Source organism: Pygocentrus nattereri, chromosome 5, assembly GCF_015220715.1.
Source record: "Pygocentrus nattereri isolate fPygNat1 chromosome 5, fPygNat1.pri, whole genome shotgun sequence".
Classification (NCBI taxonomy): domain Eukaryota; kingdom Metazoa; phylum Chordata; class Actinopteri; order Characiformes; family Serrasalmidae; genus Pygocentrus; species Pygocentrus nattereri.
In genome coordinates this window covers 22,170,900-22,194,803 of record NC_051215.1, presented here as the reverse complement: position 1 = coordinate 22,194,803, position 23,904 = coordinate 22,170,900, and the positions used below count along the sequence as shown (strand labels likewise).

At 39.5% G+C, this 23,904-nt stretch overlaps 1 protein-coding gene across 7 annotated transcripts in view; it reads right to left on the bottom strand.

Moving 5' to 3' along the window:
• The window catches only part of fgfr2 (fibroblast growth factor receptor 2), a 75,448-nt gene that overhangs the window by 16,296 nt on the left and 35,248 nt on the right, over positions 1–23,904 (bottom strand). For 4 of the 7 annotated variants that reach the window (XM_037538449.1, XM_017702672.2, XM_017702676.2 and 1 more), the window contains 8 exons: positions 18,265–18,455; positions 16,961–17,105; positions 14,511–14,713; positions 12,927–13,066; positions 8,074–8,195; positions 4,061–4,171; positions 3,259–3,449; positions 951–1,073 (listed from right to left, as the gene is read on the bottom strand). In XM_037538449.1, coding sequence (XP_037394346.1) covers positions 951–1,073; positions 3,259–3,449; positions 4,061–4,171; positions 8,074–8,195; positions 12,927–13,066; positions 14,511–14,713; positions 16,961–17,105; positions 18,265–18,455 — 1,226 coding nt within the window. Of the gene's footprint in view, positions 1–950; positions 1,074–3,258; positions 3,450–4,060; positions 4,172–8,073; positions 8,196–12,926; positions 13,067–14,510; positions 14,714–16,960; positions 17,106–17,849; positions 17,989–18,264; positions 18,456–23,904 lie in introns of all 7 variants that reach the window. The other 3 variants (XM_017702675.2, XM_017702674.2, XM_017702673.2) reach the window with 3 other exon arrangements.

Below are 23,904 nucleotides of genomic sequence, written 5' to 3'. Positions count from 1 at the left end.
TGAAGAGCGCTCGAATCATTTTGCGCGCTAGCTGCCTGGGAATCTCCAAATCCTGCCAAACCCGGAGAAAGAGAAAAGGAGCGAAAAAAGAATAAAGTGGGAGACAGAAAAAAAGGTGAATTCGCATGCGGCCATTAAAAGGATGCACTTGTACAACCCCAATTTCAATGAAGTTGGGACGTGGTGTAAAACATAAATAAAAACAGAATACGATGATTTGCAAATCCTTTTCAACCTATATTCAATTGAATACACTACAAAGACGAGATATTTAATGTTCAAACGGATAAACTTTATTGTTTTTTACAAATATTCACTCATTTTGAATTTGATGCCTGCAACATGTTCCAGAGACGTTGGGACAGGAGCAACAAAAGACTGGGAAAGTTGAGGAATGCTCAAAAAACACCTGTTTGGAACATTCCACAAGAGAACAGGTTAATTGGAAATGTGTGGCGCATTATGAAGCTCAAAATATGACAACGGAGACCCCGGACTGTTGAGCAACTGAAGTTGTACATCAAGCAAGAAAGGGAAAGAATTCCACCTACAAAGCTTCAACAATTAGTGTCCTCAGTTCTTACTGAGTGTTATTAAAAGGAAAGGTGATGTAACACAGTGGTAAACACGCCCCTGTCCCAACTTTTTTGGAACGTGTTGCAGGCATCAAATTCAAAATGAGCGAATATTTGCAAAAAACAATAAAGTTTATCTGTTTGAACATTAAATATCTCGTCTTTGTACTGTATTCAATTGACATAGGTTGAAAAGGATTTGCAAATCATCGTATTCTGTTTTTATTTATGCTTTACACAACGTCCCAACTTCATTGCAATTGGGGTTATATAAGACAATGTAAAAGACAGACGGAAACTGAATATATGTGAGATACAAAGAAAGAGTAGCTCTAAAATGAGCAAAAACAGTAAAAAATAATGCAAATGACTCACATTGGTGGTCTTTTTATAATAATCAATGTTGTGGACGTCCCTGGCCAAGCCGAAGTCTGCGATCTTCATCACGTTACTCTCAGTGACCAATACGTTTCTGGCAGCCAGGTCTCTGTGTATACACTGTCAAGGAGAGAACAGAAGCTGAGTGTGAGGACAAAGAAAAAGAAGCACAAGCTTACAGAATTATCAGTTCAGTTCAGCTTAAACTCGTAGGTATTAAACATGTAGGTATTACAAACAAACACAGAGAATTAAGAGAATTAACAAAAGAGAATTAAAACAGAGCTCATTCAGACAAATGTGAAAAAGCAAGACTAGAAAGGTGGAATAGCTTAAAATGCTCTCTATAGCACACCTACAGGACACTTTATACAGGGAACAAACTTCTGCATTTTTCTGCAGAACATAGTGCACAATTTCTATTTCTATTTATTAACATACTGGTAAAAACTATCAAAAAATCAAACTATAAAAAATCTAAAATGTGCCATAACTTTTGCGCAGGCCAAAATATATGTTATATTTTCCCTCAATATGTAAATTTCAGTAAATTAGGAACGGTGCATTAAAATTGTGCAGATGTGTGTCTCTGTAGACGATGCGTTCACTTATTTACACTTACAACATCAACAAAACATGTCATTTCACCAGCATTGAAGTTACAATTAAATCTCAACTCCTACTACTTCTATCTCCATCCTGTTGATTATAACTGGCTTCAAAAGTGACACCATTCTTAAAATCTACTTCATTTTATCAACATTCAGAACAGGATCAATGGTAGCCATTAAACTAAACCCTCCACTTCTGGCCTGTACTCATTTTTTTGTCCTCAGAGGTGGTGAATATAAATACTGAGGCTTCATCACCGTATTTAAAGAGCCTGTACCATAAAAAAAATCAAACATTGCTTTTATGAAATAAAAAATTGTATTTAGCATGTAAACATTGTTTCAAAAATATTGTTTTCATGATTTCAAAATGTACTGTGTGTTTCTGTGCTACAAAAACAGCCTGTTCTGAAACAGTTCTGAATCTACTGTTTTTGTGATGTCACAAAAAAACAACTCAAATATATATCTACCTATTTAGCCTACAGCAGTTTAGCCCCACCCATTCACACTGAAGTTATAAAGAGTGTTTCAACCTGCTTTTTTGAAAGGCAGCCAATCAGAACAGAGTTTATTTAAATATATCAGTCTTAAAGGTGCAGAAACAGAAAGAGCTTGTTCAATTCTAAGTGATAAAAAGAGGCTGGAAAGTCATGTAACAATGAATTACGAATGTTTTTGTACATAAAACCACACAAATGCTATTAGTCTCACCCTCTGAGGTCTGCTAAACTCTAAAATCCACACACGGAGTGGATCTCAATCTCAGCTGGTCTAACTTGGGAACTAAATAGGAGGGTGCAATCATATTAAAAGCTGATCTATAATCAATAAACAGCAGATACAGAAGCAATATAATCAGTGGACAGATCAAGCTTGCCGTGACCTCCCTGACTCCGTGTAGATGGATGTAGATTTGTGAAAACGTCTGCATGCGTGAGAGAGAGATAAGCACGTCACACATTCCAGGCGAGAAAGGGAGCGTGATGAGGGAGCTTAGTTAGCACGCTCGCTAATGCTCCCAGTGAATGTGCTTTAGCTGCACTGCAGGGCCGTGCTAGTCCAAAGAACACTGCAACTCTCTGCTGGAACCATTTCATGCCTACAAAACTCAAATTTGACAGCCAGCCTCCTCAGTGACGAGACACTGTTCCTCTACGAATAAATAACTTCTCAGGATTACAGAATAATTCTATTTTAATTTATTTCTATTTTAATCCTTATCTTTGGTGTTGAGGAGCTTATAGGGGAACTACAGCTCATTCAGAGTGGTTCGGTATGAAACGCTCCTATCTAGAGAAATTTCTCAAGTCAAAATTGTTCACCACAGCGCTAGGAACCAGACGTCTGAAGCATTTAATGGGTCTAAAAGCTACGTCCCATTAAGTTATTACACAAAACGGTTATAAACACATTGCTTGATTGTTTTGTGATAGTTTTCTTATAAAGTTTTGGCCTAAAATGTATTTTTAGTAAATAAATTTTACTTTGGAGCGTGTTCCCTGTCAAAACCTTATTTACTTACTTGTTATTTCTTGTTACTTTTTTTCTTTTCTTGAGTGCCTTCAAAATCTTCAATTATCTTATCTGACATTTGAAGTAAGATTAGTTGAACTGAAACAAACCTGATTAATAGAACTGCTGTTTAATTGTTCAGTGTACAATTATATGAACGTACGTTTGCTTGTACTCACCTTTTGAGAGGCTAAGTACTCCATGCCCCTGGCCACCTGATAAGTGCAGGAAACCAGGTCCTTGAAGGTGAGCGGTTCATCAGACACACGGGCTATATCATATGAATACTCCATCCCCGGAGGCCGCCTGGCCCTCAGATACTCCCTCAGATTTCCTTTGGAGGCATACTCCACTATGACATATAAAGGGCCTGTGGGAAGATTGGCCACATTAGTATTAATATGATAACTGTTACGGCTGAAGAGCTCATCCAATGTGGCTACGTTCACATTACAAGCCTCAATCTGATTTTTTTGCTCAAATCCGATCTCTCTGACATGATGGCTCACACTATTTTAGGTCAATGTGAACAAACGGGCATCCTGAAATGACCCTCATGAGCTCATACTACTCAGTAACGTCACGTGACTGAATCACTGTATCATCAGCACAAACTAACGAGCAGAACGAGCTTCGCTGAGAAGATCATTAACTCTGATCAGCTCTCAGCTTCATTATTAGAGTGAGACGAAGGAGAAAAAGTTGAGAGCTTTTCCACTGTTTACAGGCTTAAACTTCTTTTCAGCGCTGCTGCCATGGTAACACTGAGTGATGGCGCATGCGCAGTGGAAAAAAAGCACATGAGTTCCGATCTGACGTATCAGATACGTATACGTATGAAAACATCAGATCTGAGTTACATTAGAACAAAAAAAACAGATTTGTGCCACTTTAGCCTGGTAATGTTGTACTAGTTGCCTGGAATTCAGGACTGAAATCTGCTGAATTATGATTCTGCATGTTTCCTGTTTGCCCACTTACCGTCCTGCGTGCACGCCCCCAGCAAGTTGATGATGTTCTTGTGTCGTCCAATCATCTTCATCATCTCCATCTCTGACACCAGGTCAGACAGGTCTTTCTCTGTGGCATCGTCTAAAAAACAGCAAAATAATTCATCCTCTTTCTGTAGACACTTTGAGCCTTGTTTGTGCATTGTGTGTTCACTTGAAGAACAGGAGTAATGAACTGTAATAAGCAATTTAGTGAAGGTGTAATCTGAACTGAACAGAGAGCGAACAGACTGGTCTCAGTTGCGGAACTATCCGCTGCAGCGCTATAATGTTACACACAGTCAGCCGCTACAGAGCCGTCCTTTCACTACCTCTGAATTAAACCTGGTTCGTTCAATTTAGCGCAATTACCTCCAGGATAGATGCCTTTTCATTATCTGACTGCTGATCAGCGGAGCACACCGGACACAACTGGATGGCACACATTCCTCTCCCTCACTTGCTCCCTCACTCTTTCCCGGTTTATAAAGGTACAAGGTTTCTAACTGCTCAGAACTCAAAGCTCATTTTAGTATAAAAACATATAAACAGTATAAAAGTGCTGCTGAGGTAGTTAAGTCGCTATTCGGGCATTTGTTAGAAGATGGAGAAAGTATACAGACTAACATTTCATTGAAACACCACTTTCATAATTCTTTTTTAAAAAGGAAATATTATGATTTTGCTCATATTTATGAGTAAGTGTACATATCACACTGTATATTATACTTAAACCTGGGTGCATTGCCAAGGACACATCTACATGCAGCCTAATAACCTGTTAATAATCCTAATAGCTCAATCAGAATAGAATAAGTCCATGTAAACACTTGGAATACAGTTTCTATCTGACTGATCAAGGTGGGTAATCCTGTAAATAATCTGTTATATAGAAGAATAATATCTGTGTAAAAGTCTGTATCTGATTACATTCCCTATCGGAAAGTTTAAGTCAGTTCTGCATGTGCATCACGTCATAGTGAAAGTTTATACTGTTCACCGAGACGAAGTTTATGCTCTGATCTTTAAAAGACTGCAGCGGGACGGACGACCAGCTTATGTGTCTCAGAACACGACGTCTTCCTCTCTGTCTTCTTTAACAAGGACATGCGAAGGACGTTTTCCTGAGTGTGACATCATTTTAAAGCCATTAAAAACACAAGCACTGCTCACTGCTGCTCATCTCAATCTGACTGGACTCATGTGATGCTCGTTGTCATGGTTGTCAAGTTTCTCTTTATTTTTTGTTCTAAATTATTAAAGTGTTTATTCTTTTACAAAAATGGTTGCAACTGTAACAACTGCAATTTCCCTCTGGATTCTGATTCTGAAATTTGACAATTATTAAAAAAGTATATATACCATTAAAAAATTACTATATATATATAAAATGTTCTTTCAGTGTATTTTGGTCTTTTTCATCATAACAAGCATAAAAAATGCTAATAGCATTTTAATTTCTCGGTAGCTAGCAAGGTAACTTTCCTGTTCCACCTTAAATAGTCCAGCAGCTCTGACACCTGAAGCACCAGAATGTAACTGCTGCTCCATTTAAGGTGGAGCAGGAAAAATTCGAACAACTCTGTAGAGAATATCTGACTTCAGCTTCATATCACTGAAGAATCAGGGGTGGTTGATAATAAATAATTGCCCCCCTCTTTGAAGGTGTATGATGCCCTAAATGTAACTAAAGCCCAGCAGTGAGGAGCTGTCACTGCAGACGGGTAGGGTCACCTACAGAGCAGCGCTAGTAGCTGTTAATGAAGTGGTGTTCTTTTTATTAGAGGGTCCCATTTCAGAAACGGGATTGGGCCTAAGACTTCAGCCATGTATTAATTTCAGGCAAAACACTTCACCACAACCAGATATCTGTTCATTAACTCTTGCAGATCCTGGAATACCAAAATTAGTCAGAATGCACATCCCTACTCCACATTTGGGGAGAGTGACTTCTTTAGTTGGATTATTGCCAGACTTTCTCTTCTGAGGGTCGCTAGGACAGCCCCCCCGACACATTTGCTTTAAGATGTCTTTTTAAGCACAGGCCCCCTTCCCCCACTCTGCTGTGTCTTTGTGTCTTTGTGCAGGTGAAGAGAGAGCCTGCTGCAGCTGGCTTGGACGGAGAGGCAGCTATGCGGCCTCCTGACCCAAAGGCCTACCAGCGTCATTCAACACCAGCAAATAACCCTTCAGCGGCCTCTCTCCTCCCAGCCTCACAACACACACTTAGAACTCCAGTCTCTCCTGCTCTCGCTTTCTTTCTACATCTCCTGGCTCTCTCCTTCAGTCTCTCCAGGTGTACGTTCTCTTCATCAAATCAAATCTTTACTAATTTGACTGATTAACTTAACAATTTTTATCTGTTAGTAGCCAGGGGCTGCATTACAGAAATGTCTTAAGTCTGAAATCTTATCTTATCTGCTTAATCACCAAGAAAACTTCAGTTAGGACTGAATTTGGGACAGTAGCTATTCCAGAATAACAGTTCCTAACTTCATAATCTCATCATTAACTCCAGATTAGAAAACAGCATCACACAAACATCCTAGTACAACTAGACTAAACCTCCTAAATCCTGTCCTAACTTTAGGATGAACCCCAACAGGGTCCTAACTTCTGTTTAAGGTCTGTTTCTATGGTTTTTAGGCAGCTGAGTCAGGCAACGTAGTTCACTACCAGCATAATGAGGTCCATTTATTTCTACTGTAAAACGCTGTAAAATCTCAGACTTGAACTCCACTGCCCCTCTGATTACCTACCTGTTTATGTTGATGATGAGATATTACAGTGATGGTGGTGAATAATGAGGAGACAGAGCTGAACGTGTGTCTGTTTATTAGGAGGAGTAATGTTAGCACGCTTGGCTAAAGTATTAGGGAAATGGAGACTGAAACTGAAGAGCAGCGATACATGAACCACTGTCACAGTCAAATTTCTAACTTCAAGTTTATGATGCTTTGGTTTTGTTTGACCTTTTTACATCGGTAACACTAGCTAATATTAGCTGTCTAGCTAACTAACTTGATCGAGTGCTTACGTTTTAGCTATGCTCGTTTGGACAGTTGCTAGGTAACAGACATTACAGCTGATTGTCGACTTTGATGGAGTAAGTTAATATTTCCTAACTTGAGAAAAGATGATGTAAGATTTCTAAGTTAAGATCAGATTTGCTTCTGTAATACAAACTTGTGAAAAATTGTATTTGGCTTGTCAGATCTTAACAGAAAAAGAGAGGACATTTCTGTAATATGGTCCTAAATTGCCATCTAACTGTCAAATTACATTAAACAAAAAAAGTGAAAGATTGCAAAAAAAAACATGCAAATAATGCTAAAGTTTCTATCAGCTCTGAGAAACATGGAGCGAGTAAACAGACAAATCTTTTCAGTTGAGTAACTTTTTGCTGTTTTGTTTAATTTCATGGCTGCATTTTACATTTTAAGAGCACAGAGACAAAATGTACCGCCAAATTTAATCACTTACTCATACATTTTGATTGTACTTTTAAAAGGTATCCTTTTTTGTCTGATGTAACTTATTCGATTAGAAAAAAACATTGTCACATATCACTAATCTTAAAAAAAACTACATGAAGTTTTGTGACATTTTGCCATATGGCCAACTTCTGCGGTATCGTCTTCTGTCTGTTTTCCATCTAACATCACAATTCTGCTTTTGTCTGTAACAATATGAAAGTATGTTTTAACTTTTTGACATCTTTTTGTTTTTAAGACGGCACATGAAAACAAAAACACCTGCTCAAGTCATGACTTTTGCTCACATTTACAGCATCTATTCCATCGTTATTTATAGCATTTCTTTCTTTATCTGCTAAAAATGTATTTTTGAAAGTTTGGTAATTTTATTTTATATTTGTCGTTTTTCTCCAGTCCAGCTCCAGTTTCTTTTCTGAAACCAAGAACAGAACTGAGAAAAACATTCATCCAATGCTTTGATGTTCAGGAAGATCATGCCACACCAACAAGCACCATCGGCTTCACTCACCTTTCAGCATCTTGACCGCTACAGTCACAGCCTCTTTGGGTTTGTCCTTATCGATGCCGAGCGCCTCTGCCATCACCACCTGGCCGAAACAGCCTTCACCCAACGGCTTCCCCAATGTCAGTCTGCAGAAGGAACCAGACAACAGCGTTAGAGGAAGGTTAGAATGTTCAGACAAGTAAACGCACTTTAAACTAAAGGTGTGCTGATACCGATACCGTAGCGGTTTTGGCCCGATACTGGCACTTACGTGCAGATATGGCATTGGCTTGCACTCTAATGCTCTGATCCATTAGAAGCAAGAGACGTGTTGTGTGGTGTGGGATTTTTTGCTTGACGCGAGCAGTAGTAAAAATGCTCAATTAATCATTTAAAGTTAAACTTCCTCCAAATAGAGACTTTTTGCAGCTTTGCAACATTCCAAATGTGAAATGCCATTCATTCATTCAAGCTTAGCGGGTTTTATTTATGGCACTGAACACTGCTTTTACCAAAACAACATATTTAAAAAGAGGAATGGTGAAAATATCAGGATTTCTAGACAGCTGTCGAGAGTTAGGACTGGAATAGGTATGGCGTATTGGCAGATATGCATCAGAAGGGAAAAAGTGGTATCATTATAGCTGGGCAATGTGACATTTACTGTCATTGTGATAAATTACATCACAATATACTTTTCTCAGTATGTCTTGAATATTACAAGAACTTGAAAAACACAACAACACGTTTAATTGCAAAGAGTATAATTAGTCTTGTTTAATTGGATAAACACAAATATCTGAACTCACACATTTTGAAAATGTGTCCTTGTTTTGTCTGTTGTAACTTCAGAGAAAAGTCAGAAAAGAAATATTGTGACATATCTTGTATCATAAAAAAAACTTTCTGAAGTATCGTGATATTGGCCATGTCTCTGGTATTGCTGCTAAAAATCATTAGTCAGCTTTGAGTGATGAGTCAATCGAAACGCATTCTTTTATAGGCTGTCTTGCTCTATCAAACTCAAATAAGAGTGCTAATCTGGCCGAGACACTGCTGGTGGTGCCAGGGCCTTGGCAACCATTAGCAAGATAACAGTTTTGATGAGTACGTGTGCGCATTGTGTTCTCACGCTGTGATGTTTACCCAATTCTGAGGCGTTAAGTAGATGCCCTTTGCCACAAGTGGCCAAGCTTACATTTGACATTAGCCACAGGGACAGCAGGGAGTGCAACTGGGGGATACAGTTACTGCTCTCAGGGGCATACAATAATACGCCTTCAGGGATTTGGAGGATCTTTTGGAGCAGGAATACCGAGGGGCTATGTTGCACTCCCCAACTCCGCTGGTCACTGGTCACATGGACACGAGTAGCCAATCAGTGCAATCTGTGAATCTTTGTTTATCTTTTGGGTATGTGAAGGACCACCTGTCTACTTCATCTTAATCTCTCACTGTCATCACGACTTTGCGACCCTTTGCCCTCCGGGTACCCTCTCAGGTCGGGCTATGACTGACAATCGCAGGCCCCGCCTTCGCCTCCCTCGGCTGTGTAAACATTGACACCCGCGCTGGGGCCTGAGGCCAGCCCGTCGCCGAGGAAACACAATCCCCTTTCTGTGCTGTGAGCGCCCGCTGGCCCCTGGCTCTCAAAGGCCGCCTCTGTCTGGCTGAGCCCACCACAGATAATCAATGTTATGTTTTTCCTCCACGCCAACTGCAAACGTTAACATTCCACAGCTTTCTGCCTCTCTGAGGCATGCGTCCGGTGATCAGATGAGCCAGTGAGGGAGGGCAGTGGGCAACTTCATTCAGATTTTATTGCACAAAATCAGGGGCAATAGATCACAATAAAGAATACAAAGTCATTCATTTTTCCAATTCATGACGTCTCGCTTGCAGACCAGCCATTGCATTACTCACAAAGGGAGCCTGTCAGAGAAATGTCCAATGGTTATTTTCCATAGAAGGGGGTTTTCCCTTAGCCTGGAGAGCTGAAGTGAAAGAAGTCATCCACACATGCATATGCACGCTTGCTGTCCTCCGAGGGATGAACACCTAGTTAATCGTTCTGTGCGGTGACCGAACACCCTTTTTACTGGCCGAGTTTTTCCCCCCATTGCCTCGCTAAATAAAGACTTGGCAGGAAGGCAGAGCTGAATAATAGTGAGTTATAGTCGCACTCTCTCTCCACCCACTCACAAGGCCACACTTAAGTCATCTTTAGTGGGGTCATCTCTCTGTCTTAGCATCTGTTCCAAACAATGCAAATATAGTAGATGTGTGGTTTGTTATTAATTTTTTGGTTTGCCATCCACATTTACGTACTGAAATAGTTTAAGCTGCATTAACTGCTCTGCTTTTACCAACTACAGTGAACCCTGTCATGGCTCTTTTCCCCTGTGCTTGATAGTTGTGTAGTAATTGCATAATATACATAAAATACTTTAGCATAGTGTTTGAATAGCTTATTATGTGTACTTATTTTATTGTGTTTTGAACTGTTGTCTGTTGTTTTAAAAGGGAACTCCACTGATTTTTCAAAAAGTTTGCATAATTAAATGGTTAACATGTCAACAGAGTCGTTCAGAGTGATTTGGTGTGAAACACTCCGTTCTAGAGAAACTTAAGAGTCAGAACTGTTCACAGTGGTGGTGATAGGAACCAGATGTCCACCTCTAAAAACTCCCTCACAGAAAGTTCCTACATGAAGTGCTCATGAATACCCTGCCTGATGCCTGAGACATTGTTTTACGACAGTTTTGTGATAAAGTTTTGGCCTAAAACGTATTTAAATCTATTTATTTTAATCCATCCTTGATGGAGGGATACGAGGAATACGAAGGATACGTGAAAGGAGTTCCAAAACAAAATAGTCCTGAAAGAAAACATTTTTTTCAGATTGACCACTATTTTACCACAATCAACATTGCATAAAAACTTATGGCTTTGGATAGTAAGTAAATTGGCTATATTTGTGTTGTAGACTTCAGGACTCCTGGTTCTTATCACCACCACTGTAAAGAAATCTGAAGCCTATAAGTTTCTCTGCAATTGAACCACTTCACATCAATCTCAGCGGCTTTGCTTGTATTTCAACGACTGAATTATACTGACATTTAGAAAAGTTGGTGAAATTCCCCTTTAAATGTAGCACTCAATCTTGTTCCACTCTCAACCAAACTGTAGTGAGAAGGAACCACAAAGCTGACAAAGCTGCAAGGCAAAATGTTTTAAAACTAGGCCTAGGCTAGTACAAATTATATATTTATCTACAGTTAATACACTTACACAAGAAATAGAGTGGGATGTCTGTGTGCCAAGCAACAAAAATGCTTTGGTCAGTCTAAAAATAATGGTGTGATAATGAATGGCGAGTGGAGCTTATCCAGAACAATTAACTGTACATTGCTCAGAGGTTAATCATTAGACATAATAGGGACTAGACTATGTAGTCAGATAATGGCTTATACCTCTTACATAAAGATGGATAAAGCTCATTTCAGAAAGACCCAACGATAAAACAAATCTAAGTAGATTTGAAATGTGGCTACTGTTTTGGACACATTGTAATTCAGAGACAGTGGTGCACAAAAATTATTACATAATGATGATGTTTTTAAGCAGTGGTCACTGGTCTTGGAGATCTACCTTCCAGTAAAGCGTAGTTTCAACCACACTCCCACATTTGCTTCGGATAATTAAATTTCAATTCAATTCGAATGAATTTGTATCGTGTTTTTACCAATGGCCATATATATATATATATATATACACACATACACACACACACACACACACACACACACACACAAAATATACAATTTTGGATGCTTAAGGAAACCTCTTTTGTATATTAACAAAGGCATATTATTCTGGACATCCCTTTCACTTTTAATAAGACATTTAACGACTGCAGTAAACCTAAACTATTTCATTGGGCGAAACAATTTTGCTTTCCAACCCTAATTAGAAAAGGCGAGTGTATGTAAAGCCCGCAGCATTTTCTCTAAACAATAACGAATGTTGTTTTGCATTAATCTTAATGCGAAAGACGCTGCTGGAATTTAGTAAATATTATAGTTGTTCTCACTATCAGTGTTAGCTGAGAAGCTGCAGAACTTCTTGGCTTGTATGCCGAGACCGCATCATCATCTGAAACAGCTGGCTGAGGAAGAGCACTGTAGATACTGAACACAGAAAACCAGCTATTCTTTATTCTTTGGCTAATGGCTAACCCCAAGAGACTGACTTTTCCTTCCACTCTATGTTCCCCCCTGTTCACTCATTAACTCATTAAAATCTAATGTCACTCATTTGACAATAAACTGGATTAACTGACTTCAGGCTGAAGCTTACTCCACGAGAGCAGATCTCCAGAAGGAGGGTTAGTTAGAGGGTTACTACCATTTTCACTCAGTCACTTTGTCAGCATTATTATTATTATTATTATTATTATTATTATTATTATATCATATCATCTCTGCTATGGACAATAACACTTTAAAACTAAGTCACTTTAAATAACAATAACACTGAGTCACTTAAGTCACTTTAAAATGTATATTGTCTCCATATTTTGTGCATATTTTCTCTATATTTTGTGTATATTGTCTCCATATTTTATGTTTATGTAATATATTCCAATTTGGTTTATATATTTTACTTATTTACTTGCTGTCGAGTGATTATCTGGGCCTTACCACAAACATTTCAATGCATAAATGTCCTGACATGCTGTGCAAATGACAAATAAACTTGAAACTAGTGATTCAGACAATACCTAAGTTTTATAGTGCAAAGTTACACAATGCACTGTATGCTGCTTAAATGTACCAACAGCTCAGGCTTTAGACCACCAGTCTGGGAGAACTCACTTATCTCTGGAGAATTCCCAGCGTGGATCCTCAGGAAGGTCGTACTCTGGAATGATCTGGTCATGGTCAGAGCTTCGGCGGGTCAGAATTCGGACCAGTGGTGTGCTCGAGCTCATAGAGGAACTGGAGTCAGCTGACACCTACATGGAGAAAAGGAGATGGCTGATCACCTGAACTTCCAGCAAACATGAAACAGAACCCCCATCTAAAAGTGTGTGTGTCATTTAGCAACTATTAATGCTAATTATAATCATTACACTTGATTTTACTCTTTAAAACTCAGCACAAACATCTGTGGACTGAGCAAGCGTACATGTGTTGCTGTTTGACATGAGCCACTTATCACTTTTCATGAAGCCTAGGCTTTACTCAGCAGGTAAAGCTTTTTTCAACCTGACCCTAATGGTGGAGAAGCCTTGATAACTAAGCAGGAAGCTAAATGGAGATTTCTTAACCCTTAATGAAAAAATAAATAAATAAAAAATTTCAGTGCAGAGCAAGAACTCAGGACAGCCGTTTGCAGTTCCGTAGTCAACATCTGGAAATGCTCCACACAGCAGACCTTACCTTCACACTCCAACCTGCAGAGCCTTCTGTAAGAGAGCTTAATGATCATGGGCCTGACCATTTGCTCACATTTCTCACAGTGTGAAATGAAGCATCATTCAGAAGAACAAATATACCACAGCAATATGCACCACTGACTTATAATGCTAATACGTAGCCTCTTCAACTCCTTGAGACCACTGGCGGTTCCAAAACACACTTCATCATAACTTTCTTCATCATAAAATTCTTCATAACTTTCATATTTGATAAACTATGTTCAGAAGGTGAGGCTGTAACTCTTCTTTCCAGTCAAATAGATGGTGATGTCACTTTAAACCCTTATAGTAAAAGAAGCTGAACTCACAGTTTGTTTTTCTACTGAAAGTCAACTAATTTTTCCAAAAATCTGTATCTATAAACTATAAACAGATGGCGTCTCTTCAGTGATCTGCTCTGTAAAAATACTTTTATAAAATAATACAATGAGATTTTTGGCTTTCGGCAGTAAATTGTAAGCATATAGTGATATGTGTAGATCATAAAACGCATATTCTGTTAATTTGAAGGGTGATTTTACAAAAAATTAATAAATAAAAAAAATCAATAAAAATTTGCATTTATTTCATGCAGTTACTGAATAATTTGCCTTATGATTTTGTTGAGCGAAGCTCGTTCTGCTCTTTAATTTGTGCAGAAGATGCAGTGATTCAGTCGCCTTACTGAGTAGGATGAGCTCATGAGGGTCATTTCAGGATGGCGGTTCATCACATTAATGACAGATTTGAGTCACTTACCTAACCCAGTGTGAACCATCGAGTCAGAAAAATCATATTTGAGCAAAAAATCTATTTGAGAAATGAGGCTTGTAATGCGAATGTAGCTTAATTTGTTTTGTAATTAAACCCTAAAGCTGAAGTTTAAAACAATGAATCTTTCTCTTCACTTCTGCATTAAAATCGGCTTCTTCTTTCTGCATGTGTGTGTCTGTGTGCTGATGTGTGTTATTAGGGGTTCTGGAACTCTTTATCTACTTTCTGTTACCTGGCGGCGCAGAGGAATCTGTTTGGTAAGTTTATGCACCGCGGGCTGCCCTCCAAAGTCAGGCTTCTTCGTGGAGGTCCTCATTCTGCATACGACCACGATCACCACCATGCAGGCAATGAGGAAGACACCTATGCAGTAGATTGCGATCTCCACATAGTCTGGAGGATAATCGGGCTCCACGATGCCTAAGTCAGCTGAAGCAGGGACACAGGAGTCAAGGTGAGATGGTAAGAGGGAGAAATAAGGAGGTTACCAAGCCAGTATGGAGTCATTCTGCTCTGGAGTACCGACTACGAAAGCTTAACGCTGACTTCAGCACAGTGCCGAGATGCCTGGAGCGCGTTAAGATTTAATAGAAGGATACTCCAGTGGTCTGACAGCTTAAGGTGGGCAAAACAGGTGTGGAAAATAAAAACACAAAGCACAAAATGGACAGATACACACAGAATGACACAGAGAAACACACATCTGCATTTGTCTGAACCTGCTGGGAACACATTTTACTCTGCTTTAGGTTTTCTGCTACCTTCATTCTTTCTTCCTACTTTCATAACCTTAAAAGAAACTGCAGTCGGACATCCCGAAGGCATCACCTCATGAATTTCGCATCAAGATCCATGAGACACAATCCGAGAAATAAAACAGCAAAGTATAAAACGGTTATCCAGGCTACGAAACATTTTCCTGATTAATAAATTTGTTTAAGTGTATTTTAAACCCACAGCTGATTAATTTATTATATGACTTTAACGGTTCTACATAGAACCACGAACACTCAAAGAAGCATTTCGCTGCCTTTGGATCAAAACCTTGTACGTCCAAAATGATAAGTTTACAGGAGAAGGAAAAAACGTACTTTACTTTTAATGTAAGTCAATTTCGGGCCATTTCCATTCAATGGAACCGCAAGTCATTGTGGGCCATCAAGGAATTTACATACAATGTAAAGGGCAAAAGGTATTTTTAAATTATGTCAAAAACTGAAAATCGACAAAAATGGAGATACAAGGTTTTGTTCTGACAACAGCGATTTGCATGCTTAAAGGGTTTTTTACATGGTGAAATGTTTCTTCAGACTGATGGAGAATGTGCTGCATATGATTATATACAGAACCTTTTTGAAAAGATGATGTCAAGCACATAACAATACAAGAACCTTTTAGTGCTATGTAGAACTATATACAACACATTCTCCATCAATCTTAAGAACAATTATACCATGTAAAAAAACTAGGCATGCAAATTGTTGAGTTTTCATGATTCCATACAGAACCGTTGTCTTTACTAAAGAACCTTTGAGAACTTCAAGAGTGTGGTTTGGGTCAGCGTCTGACAGAAATTTGTTGTACTCAAGTTAGTAACAGACTAAAAGCCTGAAGATTTTTTTTGAGCGATGGTTATATTTGGACATCGAGTCAAGCTGGACCCAATTATATTGACTTCCATACACTAGTCCTTGTGAATGCATGCCCATGGCATATCCTTCCGTACCCTGGTTTCTTTCTTTACTTCTCTAAATACAAAGATCGAATACATTTAATTCACATTCCTTTAATTGTAATGTTTTCTTTTGCATAAACAAAACAAAAAAACATGAAAATGTGTAACTACCACACACAATTAATGTACACAAACACATTCAATACACAATCTAAAGCGATGCACTGAACAACAGGCTCTGATAACTGAAAGAGCGCAAAATCTGAGAATGTTGTGACTTTCTTGAGAACGTGAGAGCAATCATCAGAGCCTAAGGAAAGAGTCACTGCAAACAGTAGGACACACATGCATATGAACACACCGATGAAGCATGCATTCCGGAAGTTAGTACGAGGAGAAGAAGAGAGGAAGAGAGAGTGGGAGTCACAAGCTGTCCAGAGCTACACTTGACACTTGGATGATAATGAGGTTTTGACTGCCTTAGTCTTAGTCTTAGGCCCAATCCCATTTCTTCTTTTAACCCCTGCCACTTGTTTTCAAGGGTCTCCTTGCCCCTTGGGATTGAAATCTTCCCTCTGAAATGGGACCCTCAAATAAAAAGAGCACCACTTCATTAATAGCTATCATTAAATATTAAATCATTAAATATTAAAATGGTTTAGTTACATTTAAGGCATTGTACGCCTTCAATTATAGAGGAACAATTATAATGATGATATGAAGTGATATGAAGCTGAAGTCAGATATTTGCCAACTTCACATTCAAATTTTCCAGTTCCACCTTAAATGGAGCAATTCGGTCACCTGAGAAATTAGAATGTAACTGTTGCACCATTGCACTGGTTGGTTGGCAACTGGCTGCAAGTTTGAACTAACAAGCGATTTGGAATTCTGCTCTGAAAATCATCTCCCACTCTCCCTGTGATATTTGCTGACATGACCAAACACTGCAACAACATGAGGTGGAACAAATGGAGCTGCAGAAGAAGAGGACTGTATACCTGGAAGAACCGTCAACCAAGCAGTGTGATAGGAGATCCCAATAGAGTTACCCGCCAAGCACGTATATTCACCCGCATCCTCGAAAGTGACGTTGGGCAGGTAGAGGACCTCAATCTCTTTGTCCGTGGTGTTTACACCTGCCGTCTGAGATAGAGAGAGGAAAGAGGCAGGAAGAACCAGAGAAGAGACCAAGGAGAGGAGGGGAAATGAGGAGCGAAGAGGTCAACAAAAAGGAGAGCAGACGGTGAAGAGATGGAGAAAAGAGCAGAGAAGAGAAGGAAAGATACCAATGAGACCCAAAATACCAAGAGGAGAGCCGATTTGGGATAGGATTCCTGCTGTACACCTCATCTACGCATTCCACAGATGGTAGATGAACCCTTCACGAGAGGACAATACAAAAAGGACACACCACAAAACGGGGACCCTTGCAGCGAAGATAAAGCAAGGGTTGGAGAAAGACGCCCCAAAAATAAATAGGGTGCCTCCACACCACACTAGGGTGAGCCCACCAGCCATTCGCAGTACATGCAGACATCATGGAGCCATGGAAAACAAGCCAACGGCTTCTGTCGGTGAGGAAGGAACAGGAAAGGAAGAGGACCTTGGACATTTAGGTGAAGGATGGAAAAGAAAAATATCAATGGAACCAAAACTGAGGAAAAGATGGCACAGGGAGAAGAGGATCTTGTTTCCATGGCTTCCTACCACCCTGAGAATATCGGAGTGAGAAAACAAAAAGCAAAACCACACCACAACGCTCCACCAAAAGTCCCAGGATCACCACGCAACACGATGAGACGCAAAAAAAAACAAAAAAAAAAGACCACCAACCCAAAACACCAGAAAAGGAGGTCGTCAAGGGTCAAAATTCACTATACGTTTTACCTGTTAGGACAGTCAGCCAGCCTGACTGGTTGACCTGCCCAAGGTAATTGGAGACTTGGCACGTGTATTCACCAGCGTCGTCCACAGAAACGTTGTGGAGTGTGAGCACCTCCACGTCTGTGCTGTTTATGCCCGAACGCTACAAAGCGCCACGACAGCCCGACGTAGTGGTGGCACAGGGGCAAAAAAACACATACGGCAACCTGTTAGCATCATCCTTCACGTTTCATAACAAAAGCGAATACAGGGACAAGAAGATGAGGTTCCGCCGCCAAATCGCCAAAAAAAAAAAAAGAATCAGTATGAAAATCCACTTCGTTTGAATACCTTTGACAAGAGATACGCATCCAATCACAATGCTCTTAGTCAAAAACATTTCCGTGATTGGTTCAAAACTACGATAAACAGCTCTTACCTTCAGCACGCGAACAAAGGGATGTCCATCAGGACCGTAGCGACTGCCGTTCTTGGTGATATGATGCAGCCACTGGATGTGAGGTTGGGCATCACTGTAGACCTTACAGACAAAGCGAGCATCCTCACCTACATGTACAGTGGCATTGGCGGGGAGGCCGGCCTGGAGGATGGGCCGGTGAGGTGAGCGCTCTAATGGAAATATAAAATAAGAGAAGCATCGTTGGATCAGTCTGCACAAAACTGTATCATGGTCAAGTGAGACTGCTGTAAGGACATTCTTAAGAATATTTAACTTGCATCTAGATATTTAAGTCATTCAAATGGAGATTATCTCACGGTATTGGCAGAAATTTTAGCTTGTTTTAAGAAATGTGCTAGAAATAAGTTAATATATAGCATTTCAAAATTGACTGGATTTCAGATGATTTCCCTTGCCAAGACAATATTTTCTGCAGTGCATTAGTAACTTAAGAGTCCCACAAGGCAAAAAAGGCTTTAGGAACATAATATGAACAATCACACCAATATGTAACTTCACCACTGCCTTAACTGCATCTCAGCTCATATCACATATCAGCGCTCCCATTCATTTAAACACAGATCAATTCAGAATGTAAGCTAGTTACACGGCACACCTGCAGGAAGTGAGTCTGAGTACGTGTGAATGTTCCACTACTCGAGCACCTCCTGGCACCGCTCCTGCACTGCTATCAGCCTACTGTTAAGATTCTTCACACAAAACAAAAGAGGCTGGGAGCTTATCTCTGCCGATAAGGGCAAAACAAAAACCTGCGCCTGAGGAGCTGGAGCTTAAATGAAGTCACTTTCACAGCAACCAGACGACAAAGCACAAATAAAATGAAACAAAACTAAAGCATAAGTTCCAGTTTGGCCGGAAGGAAAACAGAAATGTTTGTTAACAAATCCCTAACAACTATGTAGCCTAAGTCAGCCCAGTTAATCTCCACTTTTGACATTTTTCAGTTTTTTACATAATTGGAAAATGCCTGTTGCCCTTTACATTGTGCGGAAATTTCATGATGACAGGCCTAAAATAAACGTCCCGAAGCGACTTGGAAAAAAATTCTGGTTTTATTTACTTACATTAAAAGTAAAGGAGGTTTTTTCATTCTCGTGTAAAGTTACCGTTTTGGAGATACAAGGTTCTGCCAACAACAGCGAAATGCAATGTTAGGCTGCTTTTTTCCAAAACAGAAGGTCTTGGAAAAAAGGAACATTTCAGTGATGTTAAATGTTGAAAAAAATGTATGCCACACAGCAGAAGCAGTTCAGTAATGAAATGTTAAAAGTTCCAGTTGCCCTACAAATGATAAATATAGTGCATGAATGTTAGATATGTTTTAGGATGCTTTTGGGACATAGAAGTTGGTTGAATTAGCACTTAAAATCTTTAAAATAGCCATAAAATCACATGCCAGTAATTTATACTAGCTAAACATACTGGTGTTTAACGCAGAAACCTTTAGCCAACCATGTATCAGACGTTGCTCAGGCATTTAAGACGCATCCCACTCACAATCACAAAAATATTTTCAAAAATGTGAAATAGATAAATGATTAAACGAAGGCTAGAGCCGAAAAAGAGAAAGGTGACAAATGATATCGGGGCAAAAAATGATAAATGAGCAATAAATAATATGAATCTATTTTTTATTATTTTAGTAACTGTCTGGACACGTTAGTAAATAATTACATGCTTTCTTTCTTTAACTTTATCATTTATAGTATTCAATCATACTTTTGACTCGGCAACAACTTCAACTGAGAAATTTAAGTTTCTTTTTGCATTATTTACAATTTCTTCTCTCTAAAACAGAAACATAACTGTTAACTGCCTTTTAAGAAGCATCTAAAAACATATCTAGTTAAATTAGCATTTAATCAAAACTGTACATCTCTTGGTATTTATCGTTTTATAATTAAAGTTTCTTATATTACTGTTAAGCTTTATCATCTGTCTGTGAAGACCTTTGAGCTGCCACTGCCATGAAAAGTGCTATATGAATAAAAAATGTTATTGTTAGTATTATTATTAGTCGATTCATCAGAAAAACAGTCAATAGATTCACTGATTATGGGAATAATCGCTTGTTGCAACCTGACTAAAGTAAATGCCCATTGCATTTTGAACTCTGAAAAGAGATACGGTTGTTTAATGTCCAAAATGTCCTAGAAAGTTTAGTTGTAGGTCTAACTTCCCTCTGATTTTCAAAGCACATTTTGCCAGAAGAACCAGGCAGCTCAAACCGGTCACTGTGGAGATGGTGGAGGGTTCTTGATGGCGTGCGCGTTGAGGGGGTAATGGGATTGAGCATTGTGGGGAACCAGTGGAGACTAAAGAAAAGGTACAATGAATGGGTGCAAAAAAGGAGAGAGAACAGAGGAGAGAAAAGAGGGGGATGGGGTGGTCAGAGAAGGGAAAGACTAAAGGGTGCTCAACAGATGGGGAGTGAAAAGAAAGATGAGGGAAAAAACAGAGAATGAGTGGGAAAAAAAGAAGGGAAAAAGGAAAGTGGGGGGCCCAGTACAAATTTTCTCCTCATCTGTTGGTGTTCCACACTCTCCCGCCTGTGTGAGCTTTCTCCATGAGGATCTGTTTATACGGCCGACCAAAGTGTCCGTTTTGTGGCCTGTACGTTTGTGTATCTACTCAAGTAGACAGAAATATAGCTGGTGCTTTCTCAGAGTTTTACTGTCTCTTTCTTCCACATATCCATCTTTTCTCACAAATCTTTCCTTCTCTGGCCCACAAATGCTGACGCACAGTCTCTCGCATGCACTAATTACATCTCTGACTGTAAAGAGGAAAGAAAATAACTGGAGAAACTCTTTTGTTTGGTTTGAGCCAGTGTGCAAGTATGGAATTTGATACTCCACCCTAGGCGCTGAAAATGGAAATGTGCCTCAAAAAAACCTGAATTTTAAGGGGGGGACTTTCACCTAGCTGTGGAAAAAGCTGAGTTTAAGGGGTAAGGAACATAAAGACCAACCAATACAGAACAAAACAAACACAAGAAACTAGATGGAGAGAGAAACGGGTAGGGGAGCTGTTTCTCTCTCTAAAGCACTGAGCGTCCAGCGTGCAGTCAGACAGAACGCTGGGAGTTCACCAAAAGACAACCGCCCACACCACACGCACACGGACACAGACAGCCAGGCTGAGCACGAGAGGTCTGCTGAGGCCTGCTGATACAGACGAAACCAAAGGACAGCAAAACACCTAAAATGTGTGTCCAACAAACTGGGATTTCAAAACCTAAACACAATCTGAAAAAAGACTAAATATCTAGCACAAAGTAATCACCTTCTGATTGGTCCCATAGCAGAAACCTGACTTTTAAAGGGCTCATATCATGGAACGTCCAATTTTCTTCACTTTTTTTAATAAACAAGTATCAAAACATTCAATTCACTTCACAATTCATATGGACAAATGTAACCCTGACCCTAACACTAAATATCTAGCACAAAGTAAACACCTCCTATGTAGTCCCATGCTTTTTACCATGACATGCATCATTGCCATGACATTTAAAGGGCCCATATTGAAAACCAAACTTTCTTCATTTTTTGTTTAAATAAAATGTGAAAACACTCTTAACATCACATACAGTCCATATATTAAAACTATGCTGTAAAAACAGCCTGTTTGGAATTCACTGTTTTTGTGATGTCACAAAAATCAACACATTTACCAAAGTCAGGGTAATGTTGCAGCCAGGGCTTCTTTTTTGCACTGGGGGAGCCAATAGAAACATAGGTCATTAACAAAATGAGAACGACTGTTTTCAGTATATGAAGCCACACAGATGTTATAAGTGAACCTCAGGAGAAAAAATGTACAATAAAAGTGAGCCCTTTAAAATGAAAGCAGGCAATTAATATTGCTAGTTTTCAACCCACTGTTCTTCCTCACTGAGCACTGGCTTCACTTTCAAAAACTCACTCCCTCGTGTACCATCAGAGCCACGTCAACAATGGGGTAACAACAGTTTGCTAATGTTCTTTATAGTCAATACTTAAAATATTCGAAAATGTAAAAGCCACTCGAATTACCGACACACTCGCTGCTTTCAAGAAGCCACTCACTTCTGGAAGGAAACTAATATTTGTTTATCAAGCCGAACATTAGCTTTCCATCAGCAGGACACCGTTGACTGCTGTGCACGCCAGACTGACTGGAGCTTGTGTTGAGGCACAGTTTGCTATTGGTATTACTGTGAGATTAGAGGCGACACTATAGAGGCGACACTATAGAGGCGACACTATTGGTCTACACTCCAGATGGAGAAGTTTCATAATGCTCTCCATTGCTAGCTAGTGAGCATGTTGTGAGCTGTGGGAAAGTTATTCAAACTGCTCTGGGCGATAAAGGAGAGTTTAGCTGGAGTTTTGCTCAATCTTTGTTTTCGCTTTACCTTTGTTTTAATTCCCTTTTTATGTATTTATTCTAACTGCACTTTACCTTTGTTTCAAATTCTTTTCTGTACTTATGTATTTATGTATGTTTTTCTAACTCTTTGCAAAAGCCTTTCTGAGATGCTAAGTCATAAGCTGTAATATTTAATATTATTTACAGCTTTTATTTGTCTGTGTTTACGTAAAGCACTTTGAACTGCCGCTGCAATTTTGATTTAAAACTGTCGTGCGATGAAAGACATTCCATTTGACAAAATCTGGCACCAAACAATACAGGACAATTTATCCTATCAAGCCTCTCTAGTGCCCTCTCATCCAAACATTCTCAGAAACAATCTGTCACCCTAAAAAACCGGGCCACTTCGAGCCAGACGTCCTCAAAGCTGAACAAAAAGAGCCGTCGAGTCGCCACTAGGTCGTTTGGTTCGTCAGCCGTTCACGCGCGTCACCCGCAGGACGCAATCTATCAATTATGTCATTAGCCAAGCATTTACAGCCTAGTCCAGCGTCCCCAAGCGAGACCGCTGAACTCTGGGTAACCCGCTGACTTGGCATGGAGGGCTTATGCAGGGTTATAACGAGTCGGCGTTACTGTTGAGAGAAAGAGAGAAAGAGAGAGAGAGAGAGAGAGAGAGAGAGAGAGAGAGAGAGAGAGAGAGAGAGAGAGAGAGAGAGAGAGAGAGAGAGTGGGGGGAGGCTGGGTGGGCCCAAGTAAATGGCACCAAATTGGCACTGCTGCAGTCGCACAGCCAGGCAGAGAGAGGTTAACCAATAAACTGTTAAACTCCCAGTTAACTTAAACTAATAATCTGGTGAAAATTTTTAATTTAGACAAATTTACTCTGCAGGTGATCAGTCAACACATGATTGGCGTGAAAAGCTATCTACAAAAACAAACAAAAGCACAAAATACTCAGACTTTAAGCCTCTCGTTACTGTTTTTACACAATGTTCTGGACACTTGCAGTGGATAATTGTAAATCATACAGTCACACAACTGGCAACTAAACTACTGCTTTAAAGGCTGAAGTGACTTGGATGCAGACATACAGTCTTATACAAAAAGTCTAAGTAACAATAACACACCCACTACAGGGCACAGACCTAAATATGGCACTTTTCTGCAAAATTTAGAGCACAAATTTTATTCATTTGCTCAGTTTAATATACTGGAAAACAAGAAAAACATCTAACATAT